This window comes from Fundulus heteroclitus, unplaced genomic scaffold (genome assembly GCF_011125445.2).
Source record: "Fundulus heteroclitus isolate FHET01 unplaced genomic scaffold, MU-UCD_Fhet_4.1 scaffold_368, whole genome shotgun sequence".
NCBI lineage: Eukaryota > Metazoa > Chordata > Actinopteri > Cyprinodontiformes > Fundulidae > Fundulus > Fundulus heteroclitus.
In genome coordinates, this window is record NW_023396779.1 from 1 (window position 1) to 22,879 (window position 22,879).

The 22,879-nt window shown below is 47.2% G+C and overlaps 2 protein-coding genes across 2 annotated transcripts; one reads left to right on the forward strand and one right to left on the reverse strand.

The window, feature by feature from the left end:
* Positions 1 to 460: 460 nt before the first annotated feature.
* Positions 461 to 5,705, reverse strand: LOC118559938 (E3 ubiquitin-protein ligase DCST1-like). Its single transcript, XM_036130613.1, has 12 exons — positions 5,575 to 5,705; positions 4,569 to 4,643; positions 4,366 to 4,494; positions 3,837 to 3,976; positions 2,744 to 2,921; positions 2,488 to 2,631; positions 1,788 to 1,909; positions 1,558 to 1,715; positions 1,311 to 1,410; positions 1,130 to 1,229; positions 786 to 911; positions 461 to 582 (listed from the first exon to the last, which is right to left on the reverse strand). Exons 1-12 carry the CDS (start codon positions 5,678 to 5,680, stop codon positions 461 to 463), a joined length of 1,500 nt encoding a protein of 499 aa, XP_035986506.1. The 5' UTR covers positions 5,681 to 5,705.
* LOC118559937 (DC-STAMP domain-containing protein 2-like) lies at positions 5,693 to 17,493 on the forward strand. The gene is made up of 16 exons (XM_036130612.1): positions 5,693 to 5,886; positions 6,752 to 7,011; positions 7,154 to 7,324; positions 8,099 to 8,200; positions 8,441 to 8,635; positions 8,817 to 8,882; positions 8,963 to 9,176; positions 10,143 to 10,300; positions 10,396 to 10,560; positions 10,639 to 10,806; positions 11,339 to 11,439; positions 14,082 to 14,203; positions 15,198 to 15,322; positions 16,483 to 16,570; positions 16,943 to 17,152; positions 17,229 to 17,493. The coding sequence occupies exons 1-16, from the start codon at positions 5,786 to 5,788 to the stop codon at positions 17,461 to 17,463; spliced, it is 2,481 nt and encodes an 826-aa protein (XP_035986505.1). The 5' UTR covers positions 5,693 to 5,785; the 3' UTR covers positions 17,464 to 17,493.
* The last annotated feature ends 5,386 nt before the right edge of the window (positions 17,494 to 22,879 follow it).

A 22,879-nucleotide genomic window follows, 5' to 3' on the forward strand; every position in this document is an offset into this window, starting at 1 on the left:
AGGATAAAATATACTAATTTAATAAACATCCTGCACCAGTTCAGATTACAGGGCCAATTAAAATCCCAATGCACCTAATGTGATCCAGTTCAGTCACAATTCAGTCTAGTAGAACCAGATTTAAAGATGTAATCAAGTCATTTCTAATTTTATTTCTCCAGTTTCATTGAATTCAGTGATATTCTGTCTGAGTCTGAGATTTTACTTGTCGATAAAGATAAAAACCTTAAAATCTGCAGTCTGTATAAAAACATAAATCTGACCATAAATCTGACAACATATAATGTAAATGTGTGATGCCTTTTAATAAACTTCCAACTTGTTTTAGTTGAGATTGCTCTGTAAAAATTTTTCCCTTACAGGATGAACTGGGACTTTTAAAGTTTTATAAATGGAAATACTGCCCCCTAGAGGCCTGGGGCTGCAGCTGCCTCCCTCCCACAGCAGAGCAGCGTGATTCTCACCACCGGTTGTCGCTGTGGACGTTCAGCTCAGATGAACTGTTGAATCCGGAAATCGTGGTCCGCAGGAGGCGGGCCATCATGGAGTCCCCGCCCACTTTGATGTCCACGTGGTAACCGCCTGCAGAAAGGGGCGGAGCCATCTCTCAGTCATTTATTTAAACTGACTTCATCCACCCTGGATGATGATGATGATGATGATGCCGGTGATGCAGCGGCAGTGATTCTTAAAACATTTGCTAATTTTTCTAAGTGAACCAAGGTCAGAATTATACATACACCCGTATGTATAATGTCAGTCAGACTGTGTGTGTGCGTGCTCACTCGTCACGTTGAACTGCGTGAACGTGTGTCTGCTGATGATGTCGAGAACGCGGACCAGAGCGGAGTCGACGGCCAGCAGGACGACGGACAGCAGCAAGATGGACAGAACTGGAAAGCTCCTGGCGTCTGGAAACACACAAACAGAACCCAGCGTCACACCGATCACGCAACCTCAGGACTGATCAGAATCTCTGGGCTCCACTGTTTGCAGAAATGATGAAATCAGCAGATAACAAGTAAATATTTGCTGTGCAGCTGATTTTCTGGGTTACGTCTGACTGGGAGGAACCAGAACTGGGCCGCCTCCATTAACCGGGTCTGACTGAAGGCGGCAGGAGTTGAACTCACCACCTGTTTCAGCTCCTGGGGGAAGATCTTCAGACTCGTCGGGGCGATGAACGCCTTACTCTCTGATTTCCTGAGAGGCAGCAGGAAGCGTTTGCCCTAAAAGGACAGAAGAGGCAGGAGGGACAGCGTGAGTCTTCATCAGTAGGATGGGGACGAAGAGGAGGAGATTGAGAGTACCGCTCGTCTCCTGCGGTCATCGATGCGTCTGAAGTAGGAGGTGATGTAGAGGTTGTCAAACATGATGTTCCTCCTGTAGGAGCAGAGGTACTGAAACGCCCTGAGGATGAGGAGGAGAAAGAGGAGAATGAGAAAGAGGAGGACCAGCAGTGGGATGAAGAAGAAGAGGAGGAGGCAGAGGAAGAGGAGGAGGTGCAGCAGCAGCAGCCTGATGGGGTCTACCTGCTGCTGAAGCTGAGAGTCTTACTGGATGAACACGGTGATGAAGGTGAAGGACAGCAGCAGCTGCAGGACGTTCATCACTTGTTCCATCGTCCTCGTCAGGTTCTGGAAGGACCGTCTGACGGCCTGAGTGAAGGCCTGATCCAACAGAACCCCGTCCAGCACCGGCTGCTGCTCCTCCTCCTGCAGGACGGCAGAGGAAGGTCATTCTGTCTGAGCGGCCGTCTGTCCTGAGGCTCCTGAAGATGTCCTGACCTGGACGACCACCTCCGTCCTGAACTCTCTGGAGAGACGCTCCACTGAAACGTTGAGCTGATCGAAGAGCCGCCCGAAGTTTCCCTCCACGGGAATCTGCTGCCGGCACCAGGGAGTCATGACTGGAGGACGGGAACGGAGAGGCAGAGCGGGGTTACCAGGTTCTCTGAAGATAACTTCTGGCTTCAGAGGTAAAAGCCGTGAAAACAAGCGGTCCTGGGGAACCTCAGCTGCTTCCTCTGGAGTTTACAGCGTCCAGGAGAGTAAAAAAACACTACCAGGATGGAAGAACATCAGAAATGACCTCAGAGAAGCTGCTGCTGTCCATCAACCTGCAGGGAGGAGAACATCTCAGCAGCTTCCAGGATGGACGTCCAGCAGCTTCAGCCTGAGGCCAGAGCAGGAAGCTCAGAGAAATGAGCAGAACCTGGAGCTCCACCGGCAGTCACTGAGTGGACCACCATAAGCATTCTGGAGTGGAACATGAGACCCACTCAGAGAGGTCCTGCTGGTGGAGGAGGTCCTGCACCTTTATCTGCTGGCTCTCCTGTGGCTCTCTGTCCAAAGAACCGTCTGAAGTCGGTCCAGCTTTGGCGTTTATTTCAGTTCAAACCACAGCCAGAGAAAATAAAGCCCTGTGAGTAAAAACACCAGCAGGAATACGTCCGGCTTGACTCTCCTAACCAGGACAGAGACTCACTTCTCATGACGTCACACAGGAAGTGGAACTTCATGGAGACGCAGAGGATGTGGTTGATGACAGGAACAGGAATGGCTTCCATGCATGCCTCCCACCTCTGAGCGAACCAATCAGCACAGCGCTGGATGCCCTCACTCACCACACCTGAGCAGCACACACAGACGCTACCTGAAGCTATGCCTCCTCCCCCCAGAACACAGAATAAGGCTGAAAACCAGGGATAAAGTTTGGTGGAAGGAAGACGGTAAGGACTCACCGTCGCACTGCATCCTGGTCTTGGCGGTGAACTGCTCCTGGGTGCTGTTCGCTCTGCCGCCGGGCTTCGGCTTCGGCTGGAACGGGTCGTATCCGTACTGAAGGAGGACTTCATCCCTGATGTTCTGGAACTTCCTGCTGATGTTCAGGGACTCCGACTCAAACTCTGCTTTATCATCCTGAGAAGCAAACACAGACGTTTATCCCTTAGAGAACCTGAAGAGGCTTCCAGAGTTTCCCTTTGACCTAAAAGGCTTCAGTGGACAGAATATTAGTTCAAAACCACAAAATTAACATTTAACTCCAGAATAACAGAGATAGAACGATTAAAGAAAATAGAATGTGACTGAAATGCATGAAATTGGAACTTTCACCATGACTGGATTCATTTTTGGAGAGAAAACCCTCCAGTTGTTTCTCACAGTAACATAAAGCTGATAAATGTTGTGCAGCAGAACTGCATGGGAACAATTAATAGGAACAAACCAACTGTTAATAATAAGGGTCAATTTAAAAACTGAATTTATATGTGCTGTATTATACAGTTAAAGACTCACAGCCTCAGTCTTTGAAGATAAATCATTAAAATAACAATTAAAAAACAGGCAGAACCGGTTTAACTGCTATAAAGATTTTCACTGAGGCTCTCTGCAGCACTTGTCGTGTAATTAGCAAACATTATTTTAAAATGCAGAGGCAGTGACTGCACATGTGGGTCCATACTCACTGCCACTACAGGACTGAACAGGGAAAGTATCATTAGGAAGCTGCAGATCAATGTGGTCCTAGTTACTATGAAATTAACAGAATATAAAGAGTGTGGTTATAAAATGTACCCAAAATGTTGGGTGTATCACAATGAAAACATTTTGATACACCCAACATTTTTAGTTGTAAGATCTTAACCTGTCTGTATTAATTTTACCGTCATAAAAATAAACCTTCTGGCTGCAAGGCAGCAGTGCTACCAGCTAAAAGAAATTCACAATATAATTTTTTGGTTATTTTTTTATCGTTGTCTGAACCTCTGAATAATAATGTCATGTTTATATCTCTGCCCTCATTAAGCTGCAGTCTGCAGACTCCCTCCTCACCATCAGCTGCTGTGTGACCAGAATAAAGGGTCGGATGGCTTGCCTCCACAGCATCCTGCTGTGATGAACCTGCAGGTCCAGATTACAGCTCAGAGACAGAGCCGCCGCCTCGGCGTTCCGCTCGATGTTTGCGATCGGACCTGGAACAGCGAGACGGGACACACCATCGTCTTGTTGCTTAGGTATGAAGGCTGATCGTAGCACAGGGACATCTGGTGCTGTAGCATAACTGAGATCAGCTGTTTTTGGTTTCTAAACATGTCTGTATGGCTTTGACAAAACTCTTTTACAGTATTATAGTAACAAAATGGAGGGAAACAGATGCTTGTTGGGTTAAACCGATCTGATCAGTTTGCTGGTTAATTTGTTCTGATAAAATCTAAAAGTCTGAAAGCTTCTCAAAAGGCCAAGAGGACATGGATCCAGACCACGTTAGAAACATGCATGAGAGTCAGAAACGACGAGTTTTAATGTCAGCGGAGAAAATTATCCTCTCTACTCTCAGGATTTGCAGTGTGTGTGTTTTTACCTCTGAACATAACCATCACAACCAGCACCATCAGGTAGGAGCGGCCACGTGAGCCGAGGATGCTGGGTAAGGTGAGGAGGACGGTACACCTGAAGGACGAGGACAGAGCTCCTCCTGCTACGCACACACCTAAACACACACACCTGTGTTCACCTGAGGATGATGCGCTTCAAAGGAGGAATGTGAACATGACGTCTGCTCACCGACAAATACAGATCCTACCGCCAGCTTCAGGACAAATGTCAGAGGGAAGTTATGGACAATTCCCAGAAACAACACTAAAGAAAATACAACAATTTATTACATATTTAGGTTAAAATATATCCATGTGAAATAGATGTGAAAATCTGGATAAATAAATAAATAACTACAGTTAAATAAGACTCTATTTAACTGTAGTTAAATAGAGCCTTTAGTAGGTCAAATAGAGCAATTTAGTAAGCGAGCAGAAATTTTAATAAATGAAAACTACTACTACCAAAAAATACTAAATATAATTTAAAAGCCCAATAGATAATAATAATAATAATAATAATACTTTTAATAGTAATTATTTAAGCCAAAAAGTTGCACCATATCAAGTATTGAAAAACAGGTAAGGGTTCAGTTTTCCAAGTCAGATAAACAAAATGAAAAAGGAATTATTAGTGTTATATTAGCCGAATTGTTCATTGGGATATCCTCTTTCTAAATTGGTGGTAAACACGTGAATAAATAAAGAAAAGTATGGAAAAAAGTATGGATAGAAAATAAAGAAATTAACAACTCACATAGACATAGACGGTTAAATAAGGCTCTAATCCTAAGAGCAATTTAGTATGCGAGCAGAACTTTATATAAATAAAAACAAATTCTACCAAAAAAGAACAAAAATAATTTAAAAGCCCAATAATTATCTAAACAAATAAATAACAATAATTCTTTTAATAGTAATTATTTAAGCCAAAACGTTGCACCAGTATTGAAAAAACAGGTAAGGGTTCAGTTTTCCAAGTCAGATAAAGAAAATTATTTTTAGTTTTAGAAAATCATTATTAGTGTTATATTAGCCGAATTATTCATCGGGACGTCTTCTTTCTAAATCTGTGATAAATGCTAAAATAAACGCCGCAGAAACACAGAGTGACCAGAGAAAAACTTAAATTGCTGATATTTTCAGGCAGGTTCTGTCCACAGCGGCCGGTTCCTACCGGCCCGGTGATGGTTTACCTGCGCCGCTCACCGCGCCGAGCAGGCCCCTGAGGACCAGGAGGGCCGCCGGGCTCTCAGCTGGAAGCCTGGAGAACCGGCGCACAGCTGGAGGAAGCGCGAACATCTGGAGCAGGTCAGTTATGGAGCGCCATCATTCAAACCGTTGAGCTTCCGGTAGCTCCGTCATCTCCACGGTAACCGGTTTCCGTAGCGAGACCAAAACCCCAAGATGGCGCCGAAGGAGGAGCGGCAACGCCTGCTGAAGAGTGACGTCACAGTCCAGGTGTTGAGGGGCGGATCCAGACGCACCCTCAGAGGACACCTGAGCAGGTAGGTAGCATAAAGCTAACCCATTCTGACCATCAGATAATTAAAGGACCCCTGAAGCTAGCATACAGCTAATATTTAGCTGCTAACTGTTAGCTTTATGCTAGCTACCTGTCCAGGTGTCCTTTGATCATCTATACCAGCTTGTTAGAGTCTCTGTTACTTTCATTTATTGATTTAATCCCCCTTAAAACTTGTATTCCCTCATTTCTGTCTGAGACCTGTCTTTTTGGACGATTACTCCTGTTGGTTTTGAGTTTATCTGATATTTAATTTACTGTTGGACAAAATGTCCCCCAGCATGATGCTGCCGCCACCATGCTTCGCTGTGGGGACGGTGTTCTTAGGGCAAATCGATATATTGATTAAATGATTAAAGATGATGCAAAATAAAAATATTGACCCATATTGTCCTTTTTGAGATGCACCTTTATTTTGAAATTTACGAAGCATGAGACCAAAATGAACAGGAGATCTATTACTATTAGTATTTTAAAAAGAGAAGAATGTTGTTTTTTTATTTAAATGCCTGCCTAAAAATAAAATTGTCAAATCTTTTTTGGGTTTTTGTGAGTTAACATCAATGTAAATATTAGTGTTAGATGGGGAGATGATATCGCATCATATCAATCTTAAAGATCGTAAATCGTAACAGCCTTTGTGATATCGGTAAATGTCGGTTCATCATCCAAACAAATCCATAAACCGTCGCATCGTGATACAGCTGCTGATTTACACCCCCACTAAATGCATGCAAAAGGTAGAGTAGATCCTGAAATGTGTTTTTTAAGACATGCAGCATATTTTATGTTTGTAAATCTTTAATGAACAAAGCTCCTTTTAAAGCTTCTGTGATATCTCATCTCAGGCCAGGTGGGCGCTCTCACCACCGCAGACGGACAAAGATGAGGGCCCACCTGCTGCAGGCGGGGCGGAGCCTGGCGGCGTTCCTCTCTGGACTTCTCCTGGCGTCTCTTTATGGACTCATGGGCCTGGTTCTGCAGAAACAGCCGCTGTGGTTCTGCACCTACTCCACGGTGGCCTTGGCCGGGCTGGCAGCGTTCGGCATGGGGCTGTCAGCAGGTGTTCGGGCCAGCGTCACGGTCATGCTGCCCTCCATGTTCTCAGGTGAGTCAGAGATGTTCACCTGCACCTGCCCAGGATTTACGGGTTCTGGTTTACGTTTGTATTCTGATCAGAAAACACAGAAAGTATAACCTTAGCTCCCAAACGGTGCTGACGTGGTGGCGTTGTTATGGTCCTGGTCCAGCCCGTGGCAGGAAGTTCATCCTGATCCTGTATGTGTCGGTTCTGGTGTCCGGACCTCTGAAGAACACGCTGGAGAACACGAAGCGGGCCGCTACCAGCCTGCTGTGTGGCGCCGAGCTGGCAGCCAATCAGACTAAAGAGATGATGCAGAAAGCAGCCACGCCCCTCTTTGGTAAGACACGCCCACCTCACAGAAACTTCAGCATGAACGGAAAAAACGGGTGTAAATGTCAGGTTTAAACACGTAAAACATTCATTAAAACAACACAAAGCAGAAAGACAACAGACGTTAGACACAGGAGAACGCTCCGTTACGAATCCCTGATCCGTTCTGAAGCACACCTGCCGTTACCTTGTCTTTATTAAGATATTGGGAGGTCCCTAGTTACAAAAAACCCGTTGTTACTCTAAGGAGTAGGGGAGGCATACAGCAATGAGACCTTCAAGATAATACAAAGCAGTTTCCCACTGTTCAGTTATGCGTATGCAGACCAGATGATTGCAGTTCATCACAGTCTCAAACATAACTTGAAAAACACTTCAAGTTAAAATCAATACACACATACAGTAAGATAAAATGGTAACCACTGGTCTATATGTTCCAGTAAATATATGATAAAAACAATAAACACAAACAGAGAGAGAGAAAAAATACTTTAATATCCGAATAAACGCAAACCTTAAAACCTTTTTAATAGTGATGATATGTGATAAATGCAATGAACATGGTGGATAGAATAAAACATGTAGAGAATAGTAAAAATATCATCATTAAAACATCTTAAAAAATCTGTGTGGAAGTGTATTTTCACTCAGATTCCTCCTTATGGAGCATTTCTGTAGAACTTTAATCTGTTTTTAACTGTGATCAGTTATTCTGCATGTCCTCCTGAGCCTGAATGCATCAGCGTCAGAAGAACCTGAATGTTCTGCCGTGTTCCTGCAGGTGCGCTGGATGAGATCAGAGAGATCACCAGCAACGCCTACGCCGTCGCAGGAAGGGTCCAGAACTTCATCCGGGCTCTGACAGACAGCGTCCGCCATGTCGGTCCGTCGCCGTCATTCTTTACATGTTTAAATGCAGTAGAAATAGTTTCAGCATCATTTTCTATGATTTAGTCGTCCTCCAGGGTGTTGGAGAGTCATTGCTCTGTTATCTTCAGGCTTGGGCTGATTTATCTCTACTTTTCATTTTGTTTTGAGCTCTTTAACTGTAAGTTTTGGTTTTTAGTCTTAAAGTCTCCCCCTAATTTGCATGTCTAAATAATTCTGACCCGTGATCCTGCAGCTCGCACCCTGAGGAACGTCCTCCACTTCCTGGTGGACATCGGAGACATCTGCAACGACAAGCTGGGCGCTCCGTACAGGAAGTGTCGGGATTTGTTCGCCCAGGCCCGGAGCGACTGCACCGACCTGCTGGGCGAGTTCAGCTTCCTGTGTGACATCGTGGACGGCTTCCTGCCGCTTTGCAACCTCGCTCGTGGTGCGTTCACTGACGTCGTGATTCTAGGTCTCCAGGGACGCCGTAGTCCGATCATCAGACAGGAAATCACAAACTGTCAGGATAGATTTGTGGTTTTAAACATCAGCTGCTCCTGCTGATGCTGATGCTGATGTGATGCTGATTTTTTGTGGTCCTGTTTCATCACATGCGTCTCTTTCAGCTGGTGAGCTCTTCTGCATCGTCCCGTCTTACGTGGCTGCCCATCTGAAGCAGCGTCTGGCAGATCGTGAGTTTTTCTGTCTGCTTTTAGCTGCTGCTGGCAGTCTGCTGTCTCTGCTGCGGGTTAATTGGACTCTGATCTTTCAGCCACCGTTGCTGCGTTTAAGAAGATGATGCGGGAGTTTGAATTCAACATTTCAGCCTCCGTGAAGTTCGACCTGGACGCCAACAGCAGCCGCTCCCTGCAGCAGGTTTCTCAGGAGATCATGGCGGAGATTTCCTCCGATCTGCGGATGTTTCAGAAGCTGAACGAGCCGCTGATGTACGCCAGCCTGGCCCTGCTGGGCTGGTCCTTTCTGAGGTTAGAGGATATTCAGTCTGCAGTGTGAATGTAGCCAGAGACACCAACAGGAGCAGTAAAACATGAAGAGGGAAAGTAGCGCTGTTTGACTCTATTTTAATACCGTAAATGAAATCAAGCTGTATGTTTTGTAAAAAGCCGGTTAAAATCAGTGGAAACACAACAAATTTATCGAGGCACGTGAAAAACCATGAGCAAGCGACAGAAACGGTGAGAGGAGACGAAACTTCTGTCATTGCCCCGACAGACCCACAGACTGACGTCTCTGACTGAGGCGTTTCAGTCCTCCAGAGAACATCCAGGTAGATCAGAGTGGTCATCTTCAGCAGCAGTTCATGTTAACTTTCAAAGTAGATATTATCTATCATATGTTACTGGAGCCCACACAGAAAATGTAATTAAGACCTTGAAAGAACCCAGTACATATATACTATTAAAAGTGTTATTTAAGATAAGATGACATTAGCTAATCCTTTATTTATCCCACAACGGGGAAATTTATGGGATTAAAGCAACAGGCAGGTGCACACAACACAGACAAAATTACATAAGGGTTGAAAGATATAAGAGGTGGATTAGGAAAACAAGACTGTGTGGTCCCGGGCCCTAGCAAAGCTGGCATATATATATATATATATATATATATATATATATATATATATATATATATATATATATATATATATGACACGCCGAGAGGCCAGGACCTACGTCAGTTAACGATTCTGCTGATTCAGTAACTAAATTAGTTTCCAATTGTCGGAATAATCAATTAATCACAATTAACCATTTCAGTCCTACAAATGTACGGCACACTTTTCACATTTTATTTATAAAAAACTTTACAAACATGCATATTTTCCTCCCACTTGACAGTTTCATTACTTTTTGCTCCCCTGTTACATAAAATCCATCGGAGGAGACCAGATGTGAAAACTTTTGCCGTGTTGCTGTCATTGTGTGCAGGGCGGCGATGTATCGACGCCGGTACCTGCGTGACCTCAGCTTCGACAACATCTACATCAACGCTCAGTTTAAGGCGCTGGACCGGCAGGTGGCGTCGGAGGGCGGAGCTTCAGTCCTGCCGCTGACACGCCGAGAGGCCAGGACCTACGTCACGCCCCGTCAGAGCCACCGCCGCTTCACCTCAGCAGCAGCACACCTTTACATACGCTGCAGGTGTGTCAGCAGGAACCAACGCTCTGCCTCTCTCCCGCAGTTTCCCTCCACCTGTCCTACAGGGAGCGGCGGGCGGTGCTGGTGGGCGTGGCCTCTGTCCTCAGACACCTGGCCATCGGCGGCCTGCTGGTGGCGCTGGACTTCCTCGTCTTCTGGATTCTGGACCAGGTGCGCCACCAGGTGAAGGGGGACGTGGTCGCCAGAGGTGAGGCCTCGCCCCGCTGCGCTGGTTCTGTGTCGTCACCATGGTGACGTCACCGTGGTGACGGTTCTGCCCCATCAGCTCCAGCCCAGGTGATGGTCCAGGTGAACGGGTCCGGATACGCCTCGGACATCTTCAGAGACCTGGTGGCTTCGTTCAACGTCCTGCAGCGAGGCAACATCACGGTGGTCAGCAGGAAGTGTCTGGTGGAGCCGTCGGCGCCGGAGACCAGCACCACGGTTCTCCTCGGTACGGATCCAACCGGACCAGAACTAATGTGTCTACATCCAAAATCAGCTTTTATCTGCCCACATATCAGGAAGCTGTTCTCTGAGAAAGTTCTGACCACCAGAACCGTGTCAGTAGAACAGCACCAGGTCCGGTTGGAGGAATGAAAACAGACGGCATCAGGCCGGATCAGCAGTGGAAGTGTTGGGATTAAGCTGCTTTCCAGGAATATGGGGAAGACCGGTTCTGCCTCTGGGCCTCAGACCGGGCCTGAACAGAACCTAAATAACATTCTGACAGCTCAGGGTTTCCTCTGAGGAACGGCGACCCGTTCAGGAGCCTCTGAGTCCAACAATCAGAGGAAGACACGCGGAGCGGCGGCCCAAATGCAAACGTCTGCTGGCGGTTCTGTGGGGAAGCGTTTCAGGTTTCCTGTGAGGAAAGTCTGATCGTTTCCTCTTGCAGATCTGAGCGGCAGCAGAGGAACCGAAACATGCCGGCCTCCTCTGACGCTGCAGACGTGACTCTGGTTCTGTTCTGTTTGCCATGGCAGGGTTCCTGTTGGGCCTGGCGCTGGTCGTGTCTCTGACCGGAGGATTCGTGCAGCGCCTCAGACGCCTCATCTGCGCCTCTTATCATCCAGAGCGAGAAAAGGTACCAACCACTCAGAAGGTTCTCGCTGCTCCACAGCAGCTCGTTGCACCTTCATCTTCTCAGCGCCGGCCTGCTGAAGTGACCCGATAGGCCCGACAGGCCCGGTCCATCTGGTTCTGCATGTTGATGATAGTTTGTGATGCTGCAGACTGACAGGAGGCAACAAAGCTGGAAATGTTTAGAAACCTCAGAGGCTTTATAATCCTCTTTTGGTGCTAAACGGTCCAGACAGCCAGTGGTTCTGATCTCACCGGGCCTGACACACTTTGCATCAAGTCATGTTACTGAATGTTCTTTCAATGTTGGCCTGCATGAAAATAAGCAGCAGAACCAACAAACGTGAATGTTTGATGAATTAATTGGTAAATGACGTCATCTTGGTTTATAAATAAAATAAGAAAAATAAAATAATTTTTATTTTTGCACAATCTGACCTCTCACAGCATCAAACACGTTAAATAGAAATGTTTAAACTTAGAAGAGATTATAACAAGAATTAAAAATATAAATGTACATTAAATATTTTATACACAGATTCTGATTCTGGTTTGGATTTCAAAAGTTCTTTATATATTTTATATTTTGTGCTGTAGAATCCAGTGAGAGGAGCAACACAAAATAAAGCAACTGGACTTCTGTTCTGAAACTGAAGACGTTTCTCCTCCATCCAGAAAGATTTCTCAGTTCAAAATGTCTGCAGGAGTGAGGAGCTCCAGCTTTATAGACCTGCAGGCCTCTTTAGAGCTTAGACTCACCTGTAGATTCACCTGGAACTGGTCGCCCCAATGAATGTTGAGGTTACATAGATGGAGGTGTGAAACCTTTTCCCCAGTTCACTCCTCCATGCATGAGACCAGAACATTCCCCCTGGGAGCCAGCCTAACGAGGAGCCTAACGAGGAGCCTAACGAGGAGCTTAACGAGGAGCTTAATGAGGAGCCTAACGACTCTCCATTGTTGCAGCGACCAGTTCCAGGTGAGTCTACAGGTGAGTCTAAGCTCTAAGGAGGCCTGCAGGTCTATAAAGCTGGAACTCCTCACTACTGCAGACATTTTGAACTGAGAAAACTTCCTGGATGGAAGAGAAACGTCTTCAGCTTCAGACTTAAAGTCCAGTTGTTTTATTTTTTAGTTTTTTGGGTTGATCCTGACCTGATGACTGAGAATCCTCACTAAGATAACACAGGTACAGACGTGATGATTGGTCTGCAGTTCACCAATCAGACGAGACGCTCGACAAGACATTTCAGTTATTTCCTCATATGTTGTAGAAACGAATATCTTAAATATGTTTTCAACATATGGTGAATTAAATTTTAAATTAAGGATGCGGTTAATTTTTATACTGTTTATTAATGTGAATGATCGCTCATGTTTAAAAGTTTTTATTTATTTATAGGTTTCCCATGGAGGTGAAGCAGCTGCTGAGTTATCAGCGTTTCTAATCCTGGTTTCTTTATCTGCAGCATCAAACCGATAATCTGACTCTCATCAGGTTATCAAACTGAGCCTCTGTTGCCGGTTTGAAACCCGCAGGTCTGGCAGCTGCTCTCGGTGTCCTGCTGGCTTCTTTCAAGCTCCAGCCGGAAGCGTTTTGTTCCTTCAGAAGGTTCTGGATTACGGCCCCTGCAGCAGAAATGTGTTTGTCCCACCAGCAGCAACATGAGGGCAGGTATTTTCCCTGTAAGCCCCGCCCCTCTGGCTCTGACTGAACGTGATGCTCCCTGACGCCGGAGCCAAGGCGACGAGAGGAAGATCAGCTGCTGTGGGTGGAAGGTCGCAGAGCAGAGAGGCATGTGAGGAATCTGCAGCGTGAACGTCTGAGAGGAGGAAGCTGAAGGCAGGTCTGAACACGCTGATCCAAACCTGAACGTGGCTCAGGCGCTCTGAGACCTCTGGACTTCCCCGAGATGTTCTGAACCAGCCGGCCTGCAGAGAGACAGCCAGCAGCTCCTCTCTGGATCATCAGACACGTCAGAACCTCAGCATTAAACGACGGGGCCTTCATCCACCGCAGGGCTGCAGATGAAGCCTGAGAGCCTGGATGAAGAGGAGCCCCACTCCAGTAGCTGCACCTCCTCTTCCTCAGCGTTCCTGGGCACGATGCGGCAGAAAATGATTTGGTGTTGAATCAAAGATCTGCTGAACGTCTTTGTTGGATGTTTTCTAAACTAGCAGCTTGATTGATGAGGTCAGCAGTTAACGGTCTGATCCATCTGCTGCTCCACGCTGGCTTCAGCCTGAGATTCATTAACACGTTTAAATAAAGTTTGAATATTATTTAAAAATAAATGCTTCGTGTTCCTCCTTCAAACTGATTTTCTTAGCTTTTTTTCTTTCTTTGAACGTCGTTAAAGTCCTGGTGGTTCTGGCTGCTCTCCCATCTGATGTCCCACAGAACCAGAACCGGCAGACGTGTCGCTCCTGCTGAGATGTTCCAACATGTCCGTTTATCTCCAGCATCTCGTGTTTGATTTCACAGCCTCTGTTCTCCACGCTCTGCCGTAGCAGCAGGCGTGGTTCTGGTGGCCCGAGGCCTTTCTGGGTGTTCTTCACAAAGCGAGGACGTGACGACCCGACTGCGAGAGAAAGAAAGTGAAACCTGAAACTTGCAGGTGACCCGTCCTTCTTTGTGTTCTGCAGGAGAGGATCCGGTTCCTCCGGCAGCGGATCCTGAATGAGAGGAGGTCGCTGGGCCGGGCCCTGAGGAGGGCCGTCGTCCAGCAGCTGGCTGGTGGAGGCGCCGTCCGGACGCTGATGACGCGGTACCTTCACGCCACTGACGTCTACCTGCAGGACGGCAGCTTACAAACGTTTAATCTTTAAAAAATGAACATTTAAAGATGGTTTTTATGATATATTTAGTTTATTTCTGATGAACCTCACAGGAAACCAGATATTTACACTGAATGAATCAGAGTCAGTGTTTCCTGTTTAAGGCCAGAAATTATATTCAGTTTATTAAAAAAAAAAAAAAATCAGAATTTTCTTTTAAAAGTTTTCTGAAGCTCATATGTTTACATACACTGAGCTGCACTTTGACTGTTTGGGAACCCCTGATGATGATGTCACGGCGTTGTAAGCTTCTGATTGGTTAATCTGAGTTAAATGGAGGCACACCTGTGGATGTATTTCACGGCGACACCTCAAACATTCGGGTTCTTTGTGTGACGTCATGTACAGATCCAGAGAAATCCTCCCAGATATCAGGAGGAGGGGAACCGTGGTTCCTCCTCTGACCCGGTTTCCAGGCGCCTGAAGGTTCCCCGCTCCTCTGTCCAATCATAAGCAAGTATAAACACCGTGGGGACGTCCAGCCGCCATACGGTTCTGGAAGGAGACGGGTTCTCTCTGCAAGAACTCCTCTGGTTCTGGTGTGAAATGTGTGAATCAAGCCCAGAACCAAAGCCTTAATGTTTGGACCCGTGTTCTGATGAGGCGTCTGGACACAATCCTCTCATTAGGAGGAGGAACCCTGAGACCATCACCTCAGCTGTGAAGCACGGAGGTGGCAGCGTCATGTTTTCATAAAACAGACGGCATCATGGGTAAAGCTCTTCATGTGCTTCATGTGAAAACTGAGACGATCCATGAGAACTTTACGCTGCTGTCAAGCATCTGGTGGACTGTTGCAGCGGTCCAGCCGGTCCAGAACATCTTCAGCTGTCTTGGTGCTCAGCCTGCTGTCATCGTCTGACTTGTTTCAGCAGCTTTGATGAAGCTCAGAACCAAATCTGTCATGACTCTTTACTCCATCAGGATTCCAGGAGGAGGCTACCTGTGCCGCCTGCTGGACCGCTCCTCCCTCACCTGTGTGGGCTGCGGCGAGGCGGTGAGGGCGAAGGATGACGACACCATCGCCTGCGACGTCCCGCGCTGCTCAGGTAGGAAGCTGCATCTCCTCATTGGTCAATGAAACGGCTGAACCCGACTCAGCCGCTCCGTCATCAGATTCTTCATAAGCTTCAGTCTGAACCTGAAACGGTGAGACTGGATCCGCTGAAGGTGGAGCTGCTCTGTGTTAGCGTCCAACCTCATCTTCCTCCTCCTCCTCCTCCTCCTCCTCTCTGGACGTTTCCAAACAGCCGGTCTCTCAGCGTGGGCTGGAGGTTCTTCAAACATTACCAGTTTAAAAAGTTGGTCCAGACGCAGGAACCAGGACTTGGGCGAGCGGTTCTGCTGGAGAGGAGCGGAAGGATAGTCCGGTTAGCGGGAGGAGGAGAAATGTGTGAAGGAACTGAAGCTTGTTTACTAAGCCAGGGTTTGATCTGCAACGGGTCAGAACCGCAGCTGGGCGGGCTTAGACGGAACCGCTGGCAGATCACTGAGAAGATCTGGGGGAGAACATCAGAACAATCTGGAACGGGAACAAACAAGGGATCGTCTGAAAGCTCAGGAGCTGAATCAGCAGCCAGTGAATGATGAGCGTCTGGCTGAAGGTTGGTTCTGAGACAGCAGCAGAACCTTAAAACACACAGAGTGGTTCTGATAACCTCAGCTGGGTCAGAACACGTCCTCAACTGCAGCTCTGCAGTGGAGATGACCGTGCATCGTGTTCTGATCCATTAAGCTGCTGGAGAACCAGATGGTTCTGGATTCCTGAGCAGGAGCCCCCTGGGGGACGGGTTGGATCACGGCTGCAGAACCGGACCGCAGCCATGAATCCTGCAGAATCATCCAGTAACAGTTAAAGCTTTTAATCTCCATTTATTCTGCAGATATTCAGATAAAAATCATTTGCTTTAATGAGGCGGGAGGTTCTAACCTGCTGGGTTATGGTGGGGGGGGGGGGGGTTACTTCCTGCTTCCACCTTCATTTGATGATTAAAGTCGGTGTGAAATCTGTTTCTGGAAGTTTGAGTTTTTAATAATCTCAGAAGATAATTTCCTGACCTTCTAACCCTGAAACCAAACAGATTAATTTCTTTCTGTGAATATTTGTTTAAACAGGATTAAAGTGTTTTTTCTTCATGATTCGCCTGAAACTAGCAGAACTTTCCTCCTACAGCACCAGCTTGACCCGCTCTCTCTGTTCTCCTTGCAGGCGTGTTCTGTCGGCCATGTTTCCACAGTTTGGGAAACATGTGCGCCGTCTGCATGCGACCTCTGACCTTCCAGGACGACAGCGAACTGTGAGTCCTCTGAGCTCAGAACCAGAACCAGAACCAGAGTAGACTCTGTTTAGTGATCCAGAGATCCTGTGTAGATATTTCGTCTTGTTGAGCAGCGATCCAGAACGTCCTGAAAGAGAGAAACTGTAAAAAACACAAACGGCCCAGAATGAGGAGGAAATAAGCAGCTCGACCCAAAAGAACTTTCTAAAACATTCTGATGGCCCTGAAACGCAGAACTGCAGAAAAACCTAAAAGCCTGCATGCTGCAGCTGTGAATATCTGTAAAATGTTTCTACTGAACAGGAAACCAGAACCAAGGACACAGATTGTGGATCTGAACGGGTCAGACCTCCTGGTTCTGATAGAACTTCCTCTCCCTGTTTCTGCCAGAGACTCCAGTGAAGACGAGCTCCGTCCTCCTTCTGCGGCCCTGAACTCGCCTCTCGTCGCCGACCAAACCTCCTGGTCACCGCTGAGGAGGAGGAGGATCTTCACAGCAGAGGAACCCTCCGGTACCGGCGCCAGAGGAACCGCCGCAGACGCTGAGGTTCTGAGTGGAGACAGCGAGTACTTCAGCGCTTACTCCGACTCTGATCTCAGGTAAAAGATTACCATCTGATGTCTGCTCCAGTTCTTTATCCCTAAACGTCTGTTTTCCCACGCTCTCGCCTGTCAGTGAAGCAGACGTGACCCACCAGGACCGACCCGGACCTTCTGACTCGGACAGCGGCGCCTCCTTTCACACCGCCCCCTCACCGAGCACCTTCCACCGTCAGGAGGAGGAAGAGGAGGAAGAGGAGGAGCTCACAGAAGTCAGCGTTCACAACCCGGACCACCATGGAAACCAGCCGGCTTCTCCAGGACCTTCCAGGACCTTCCAGCCCTCACCTCCAGGAGCCAGAAGCAGCTGAAGTCTCTGATTAAAGTTGATGAAGCATGAAGCTGGTTGTTGGTGTCCTTTAAAATAAAAGCAGCGAACCAGGATCTGCTCAGGGAGGAGTGGAGAAGGTCTCTGAGGGTCATGGCTGCTGATAGAGCAGCCCAGTAGACCTGGAGAAGGTTTCTGATCACATCAGTGGTCCTGCTCCAGAGATGGTGGTCCTGAGTGGTGGAAGGAGGAGGCAGGAGCTTCCTCTGCAGGACGAATGAACTGCTCTGGATGAACTGCGTGATCTCTGATCTCGTCTTTGTTCCTCAGATACGGATCATGGAAGAAGGAAGGAGGTCCTGGATGGAAGTAGCCTCGATGAGGAGCAGGAGATCTCCATCGTCTGGAGAGGAGCTGCTGCCTCACAGCTGAGCCGGTTTCCAGCTTTTCAGGAACATCTCACTTGGAGGAGACCTGGGAGCAGAACCAGGACACTCGGGTGGGATTGGGACCCCCAGGAGGAGCTGGAGAGGAAGGTCCTCCTGGATCTGGTACCTCCAAGATGGACGGAGGGATCATTTTTAAAAAAATGCTTAAAGAGATCAAAACTGCAGATGTTGAGCTTGCTGTAAATCTGTGTTTATGGAGGTTTTTCCTGTTTGTAGCTAAGAGTTCGGACTCTGGGCTCTCTGCTTCTTTGTCTAAACCTCTGGATGTGTGAGAACAAACAACACAGAACATCTGGAAAAGTGAAGCCGTGACCTCTGGGGAGTTTTTTCCTGCTCTGCAGTGAGAGGAGTGGTTCTGCTGCTTCTGAATAATGGAGAGTTTCAGCTCACAGCTGAGAAAAACATCCAGCTTTCCTGCTTCCAGGCTGAGCTGCAGGAGAAGAACTCCAACTCAGACCCTGCAGCGTCTGCAGCATTTACAGCGTCTGCAGCATTTACAGCGTCTGCAGCATTTACAGCGTCTGCAGCATTTACAGGGTCTGCAGCATTTACAGCGTCTGCAGCATTTACAGAGTCTGCAGCGTCTGCAGCATTTACAGCGTCTGCAGCATTTACAGAGTCTGCAGCGTCTGCAGCATTTACAGCGTATGCAGCGTTTACAGCGTTTACAGCGTCTGCAGCGAGCGAACGGCGTGACTGAGAGCAGCTGGGAGAGTGAAGGGATGGAGGGAGAGGCTCTGACTGCACCATGACCGCATACTCCTGACATGCTGGGGTCCCTGAAGTCCTCCACGCCCAGCAGTGTTTTATCTGCAGCCTCATGGACGCGTAGAGCTGCAACATGAAGAGGAGGCAGAGGGGAGCGGTGACTCCATGATGTCCAGGAAACCACCGACAGCGCTTAGATCCTGCAGGATCCCTTTAAAATGGCTGGTTTCAGACGTTTAAATGTATCTGCCTCCAGTTTCTGCCGACTCAGCAGATTCAGCGTTCATAATGTGATCGCCTGCCGCTGCTTTTCATGAACATAACTCCCGACATGGTCCACTGTTACAGGAATTAACTGAGAAAAGCTCCAGTCTGGGCCAGTAGGTTCATCGTCCCAGAGTATGGCAAGCCCTTTTACTCACTATACCAGTCTGTTGACGCTCAAAACAAGAAAAAAAAACAGTAACTACAACATGAGGATGTTTTGTTTTGGCACCAGGTGACGTAATGTTATGGTATCTTCAGGCTGCCTTTTAAGATATTTACGGATCTCCTTGTCTTCCTCTGCAGAGACCTGGTTGGGTGAACTAGCTTTAAATCTGTTGGTATCAGTACTGGCGTAACAACATTTGATCATAAAACTTAAAATAACAAAAAAACTAAATGTTTTTACGCAAGCTAGTGAATTGTTATATCCCCTTGTTGTTGTTTTTTACATCACATTACATTACAAGGGGAGTGGTGGCCTAGTGGTTAGAGCACAGAGCTTTGGTCCCAGAGGTTCTGAGTTCAAATCCCACAGACTGCCACTCTGGGTCCCTGAGCAAGACCCTTAACCCCTGATTGCTCACCAGGCGCCGCACAGTGGCAGCCCACTGCTCCCCAAGGGGATGGGTTAAGATGCAGAAGTGAATTTCTCCATTGTGAGATCAATAAAGTTAAATTATTATTTATTATTTATCAGGTGTCGTGATTTTACTGCATTTTATTTACATTTTGCACGTCAACAAGCTGCTGTAATGTGAGTAAAAGGTCTTTATCAGCGGATAATATTACTTAATCACATGCTCTGCTATGCAGACTCTCTGTCTGCACTGATGAAGAGTCGCTCAGCCTGCAGGGTGGCAGTGGAAGCGTGCTGGACCCATAACCCAGAGGTCGATGGATCGAAACCATCCTCTGCTATACAAGCGGAGGTTCTGGGTTCAACTCCCAGAGACTGCCACTCTGGGTCCCTGAGCAAGACCCTTAACCCCCGATTGCTCACCAGAGGGCCACACAGTGGCAGCCCACTGCTCCCCAAGGGGATGGGTTAAATGCAGAGAGCCAATTTCATTGGAATGTATGTTGCAATGACAATAAAGATGATTATATATTATAGGATGCTGCAGTTTGACCCGATCTCCTGAATCATTCAGTTAATAATTATCGAACCACATAGAGGCGCTCATAGGTGTGTTCGTAGATCCTTTCTCTACCTGTTCTGTACGGAAAAGAACGGATGAAGATGCTGATGTCAGCGTAAAGGTAACTGACCCCCTTCATCATCCTGATGATCACCTGTACGCAGGTGCGCCACATGTTTATGACGGAGCTCCGGGGTTCATGGAGGTTGTTCAGGTCTGGACCAGAATTAAACACGTTTTTTACCACTTGGACATGCGTGGCAGTAGCTTCAGCGCTGCAACAGAAGCTGTGAAGAGGTGATGGAGAGAAAGGATGGACGCTCTGATTGGTATTTATAATTTTAATTTATTAAAATTATAATTTATAATTTAAATCAGAATCAGACATACTTTAATACTTTACCTTGCAGTATTTATAATTTTATCCCGTCTGGATCATTGGATCTGCCTCTTCGTGTGTCGGTCGTCTCCAGTCGGTCCAAAACGCTGCTGCAAAGCTTTTAACCAACACAGGAAAGAGATTCCTGAGTTTTAATCTCATTACAACAGCTGGGTGGAGGGGGCATGATTGATGTTTTTATCTTCTGTGTTTTTTTTATCCTTTTTAAAAATATATATTTTTCATAAATAAAATTGACTTACCTCTGGACAATGCCTTGCTAAATTATTCACACCCCATGAACTTGTTCACATCACATTAAGCTTTGTAGGCAATAGATGAACCCTGGAGAACAACCAGCATCAAGGAGCCCAGCAGACAGATCAGGGAGGAAGAAAGTGCTTTGGTGACTTAATGAAACACGGTGGTGGCAGCATCATGCTGTGGGATGGGGACAGTGGAGAGGAAAACTCCCCTTTAACAGGGAGGAGAACCTCCAGGAGAACCAGAACCAGGCTCAGTGTGAACGCTCATCTGCCTCCACCCACTGGGGCTTAGAGAAGACAGAGCAGAGACACAGAAAGCTCAGAAGCTCACATTGACCCAGGAGTACTTTCTATGTTAGAGAAGACAGAGCAGAGACACAGAAAGCTCAGAAGCTCACATTGACCCAGGAGTACTTTCTATGGTAGAGAAGACAGAGCAGAGACACAGAAAGCTCAGAAGCTCACATTGACCCAGGAGTACTTTCTATGGTAGATGGTAATAGTGGATGATCTGCCTCCCCTGATGATGTCACAGCTAACATAAAGACCAGGTGTACCTTCTATGAAGAGAAAAATGACAGAGAACAAAAAGTTAAAAGCTGAAATAACAAACAATGCAGATTGGAGAGCAGTAGGAGAACTCAGCAGAGAGAGAGAAATAGACCCTGATGTCCTCCAGCAGCCTAAGCCTATAGCAGCATAACTATAGAGGTAGCTCAGGGTAACATGAGCCACTCTGACTAGAAGCTTTGTCACAAAGGAAAGTTTTAAGCCTTCCAGCAGGAGAACCGCCCTGATCACACATCCAGAGATATTATGGGATCAGAGCAGATTCATGGGTTAGAATGGCCTAGTCAAAGTCTAGATCTGAGTTCTTAAGTAATTATGTTTAAAGATGCCATCATCCAGTCTGAGTTATTTCAGAATAAACTTTTTTAATTTTATTTTGTTAAACGGAGTCTTTTCAGCTCCCAGCAATCCTTATTGGCAGATGAAATCCAAACATATAAAAAACTCGCTGAGGCCATCAGTGAGATCAGAACCGCAGCCCTAGCAGCACCTTCAGCGGTCCAGTTCGGCCGGGTTCTGCTGCCGCTGCGGGTGAAGGTGTGTCTGAGGAGATGAGGCAGATAAAGGCGCAGAGTGGGAGGACTCCTCCGGCTCTGAGCAGGAAGCGCTCCGGACCCTCGCCGCTGCTCGCCTTCATTTCCCGTCCTCTGGCCGCTGGTCGACGCTCTGCACTGATGGCGATCAAGGTAAGACCGAGAGCCGCAGACTGATCTCTGATCAGAGGATCCATGCTGGGGATCCAGGCGGATCCTGCAGGGCGCAGCGCTGGCGGGTTTACGCGGAGAGAAGCCGCTTTTTGCGCCGACAACGAGGTCCCTCTGCGGGGCTCTGGCTTCCACTGCAAATGGTCTGAGGTTTAAAACCCAGACGAGTTAAAATACCGAGTTATCTGCAGAGAGGCTCATTTTAGCCCACCGCTTTATTAATAAACGCGTTGGTTTAATCATCTACGGGTCGGATTTGGTTCATAAGGGTTAATTTAACCCTTAAATGTAATTAAACCCGCCCAGAATAATTTGGCTCACGTCAAGGTTCAATGCTCGTTATGCAAATGACTCCAACCGAACCGGGAAGAGACGCAGCAGCTGTTAAAACCCAGAGAAACGAGCTGCGTTCAAGAGCAGCAGCTCTGGAAACCACCCAGGAAACCTTTATCTCTGAGTGTTGAAGTGAAAACTTTTATTTTCACGACTGACAAACACGAGGCTCATTAAGGAAAACTCCAGCTGAATAGTTTGGGTTTGGTGATGTTTCCTTTAAGGTTAAATGAAACCAGTCAGACAGACAGGAAGGTTGGTAAGACAGGCGTGAAGTGGGAGGCCCCTGGGGACAAAGACCTCAGCGGGTCTGCTGACTGGACAGAGACAAGCTTTGGTCCATAAATGTGCTGCTGTGGGGGGGGGGGGGGGGGGGCTGGGGTGATGCTGAGGTTAAAGTCACAGTGAACCACAGATCCAGCATCATCATCATCATCATCATCATCAGACCTGACCCACCAGGAGCTGATCCTCAGGGCGGGACGCTGCCTGCTCCGCTGGTTCCTAAATGAGACGGCTGTCAGACTTTGTTGGTTCTGGTTCCGATCAGGCGTTGGAAGTCAAATCTTTGGGGCTGTGCGGTGACCTCATCTCTAATCGAGTGTGTTCTTTGGGTTGATGAGTGAAAAGTTGTGTAAAAAGGT

Coding starts and splice junctions, on each gene's coding strand:
- LOC118559938 (XM_036130613.1), bottom strand. CDS start 5,680: ATGTTCGCGCTTCCTCCAGCTGTGCGCCGGTTCTCCAGGCTTCCAGCT. Junction 2,632..2,743: donor GACCAGGATGCAGTGCGACG/GTGAGTCCTTAC, acceptor TGTGCTGCTCAG/GTGTGGTGAGTGAGGGCATC. Junction 912..1,129: donor GGAGCTGAAACAGGTGGTGA/GTTCAACTCCTG, acceptor GTGTGTTTCCAG/ACGCCAGGAGCTTTCCAGTT.
- LOC118559937 (XM_036130612.1), top strand. CDS start 5,786: ATGGCGCCGAAGGAGGAGCGGCAACGCCTGCTGAAGAGTGACGTCACA. Junction 7,012..7,153: donor GCTGCCCTCCATGTTCTCAG/GTGAGTCAGAGA, acceptor GTCCTGGTCCAG/CCCGTGGCAGGAAGTTCATC. Junction 14,204..15,197: donor GTCCGGACGCTGATGACGCG/GTACCTTCACGC, acceptor TTACTCCATCAG/GATTCCAGGAGGAGGCTACC.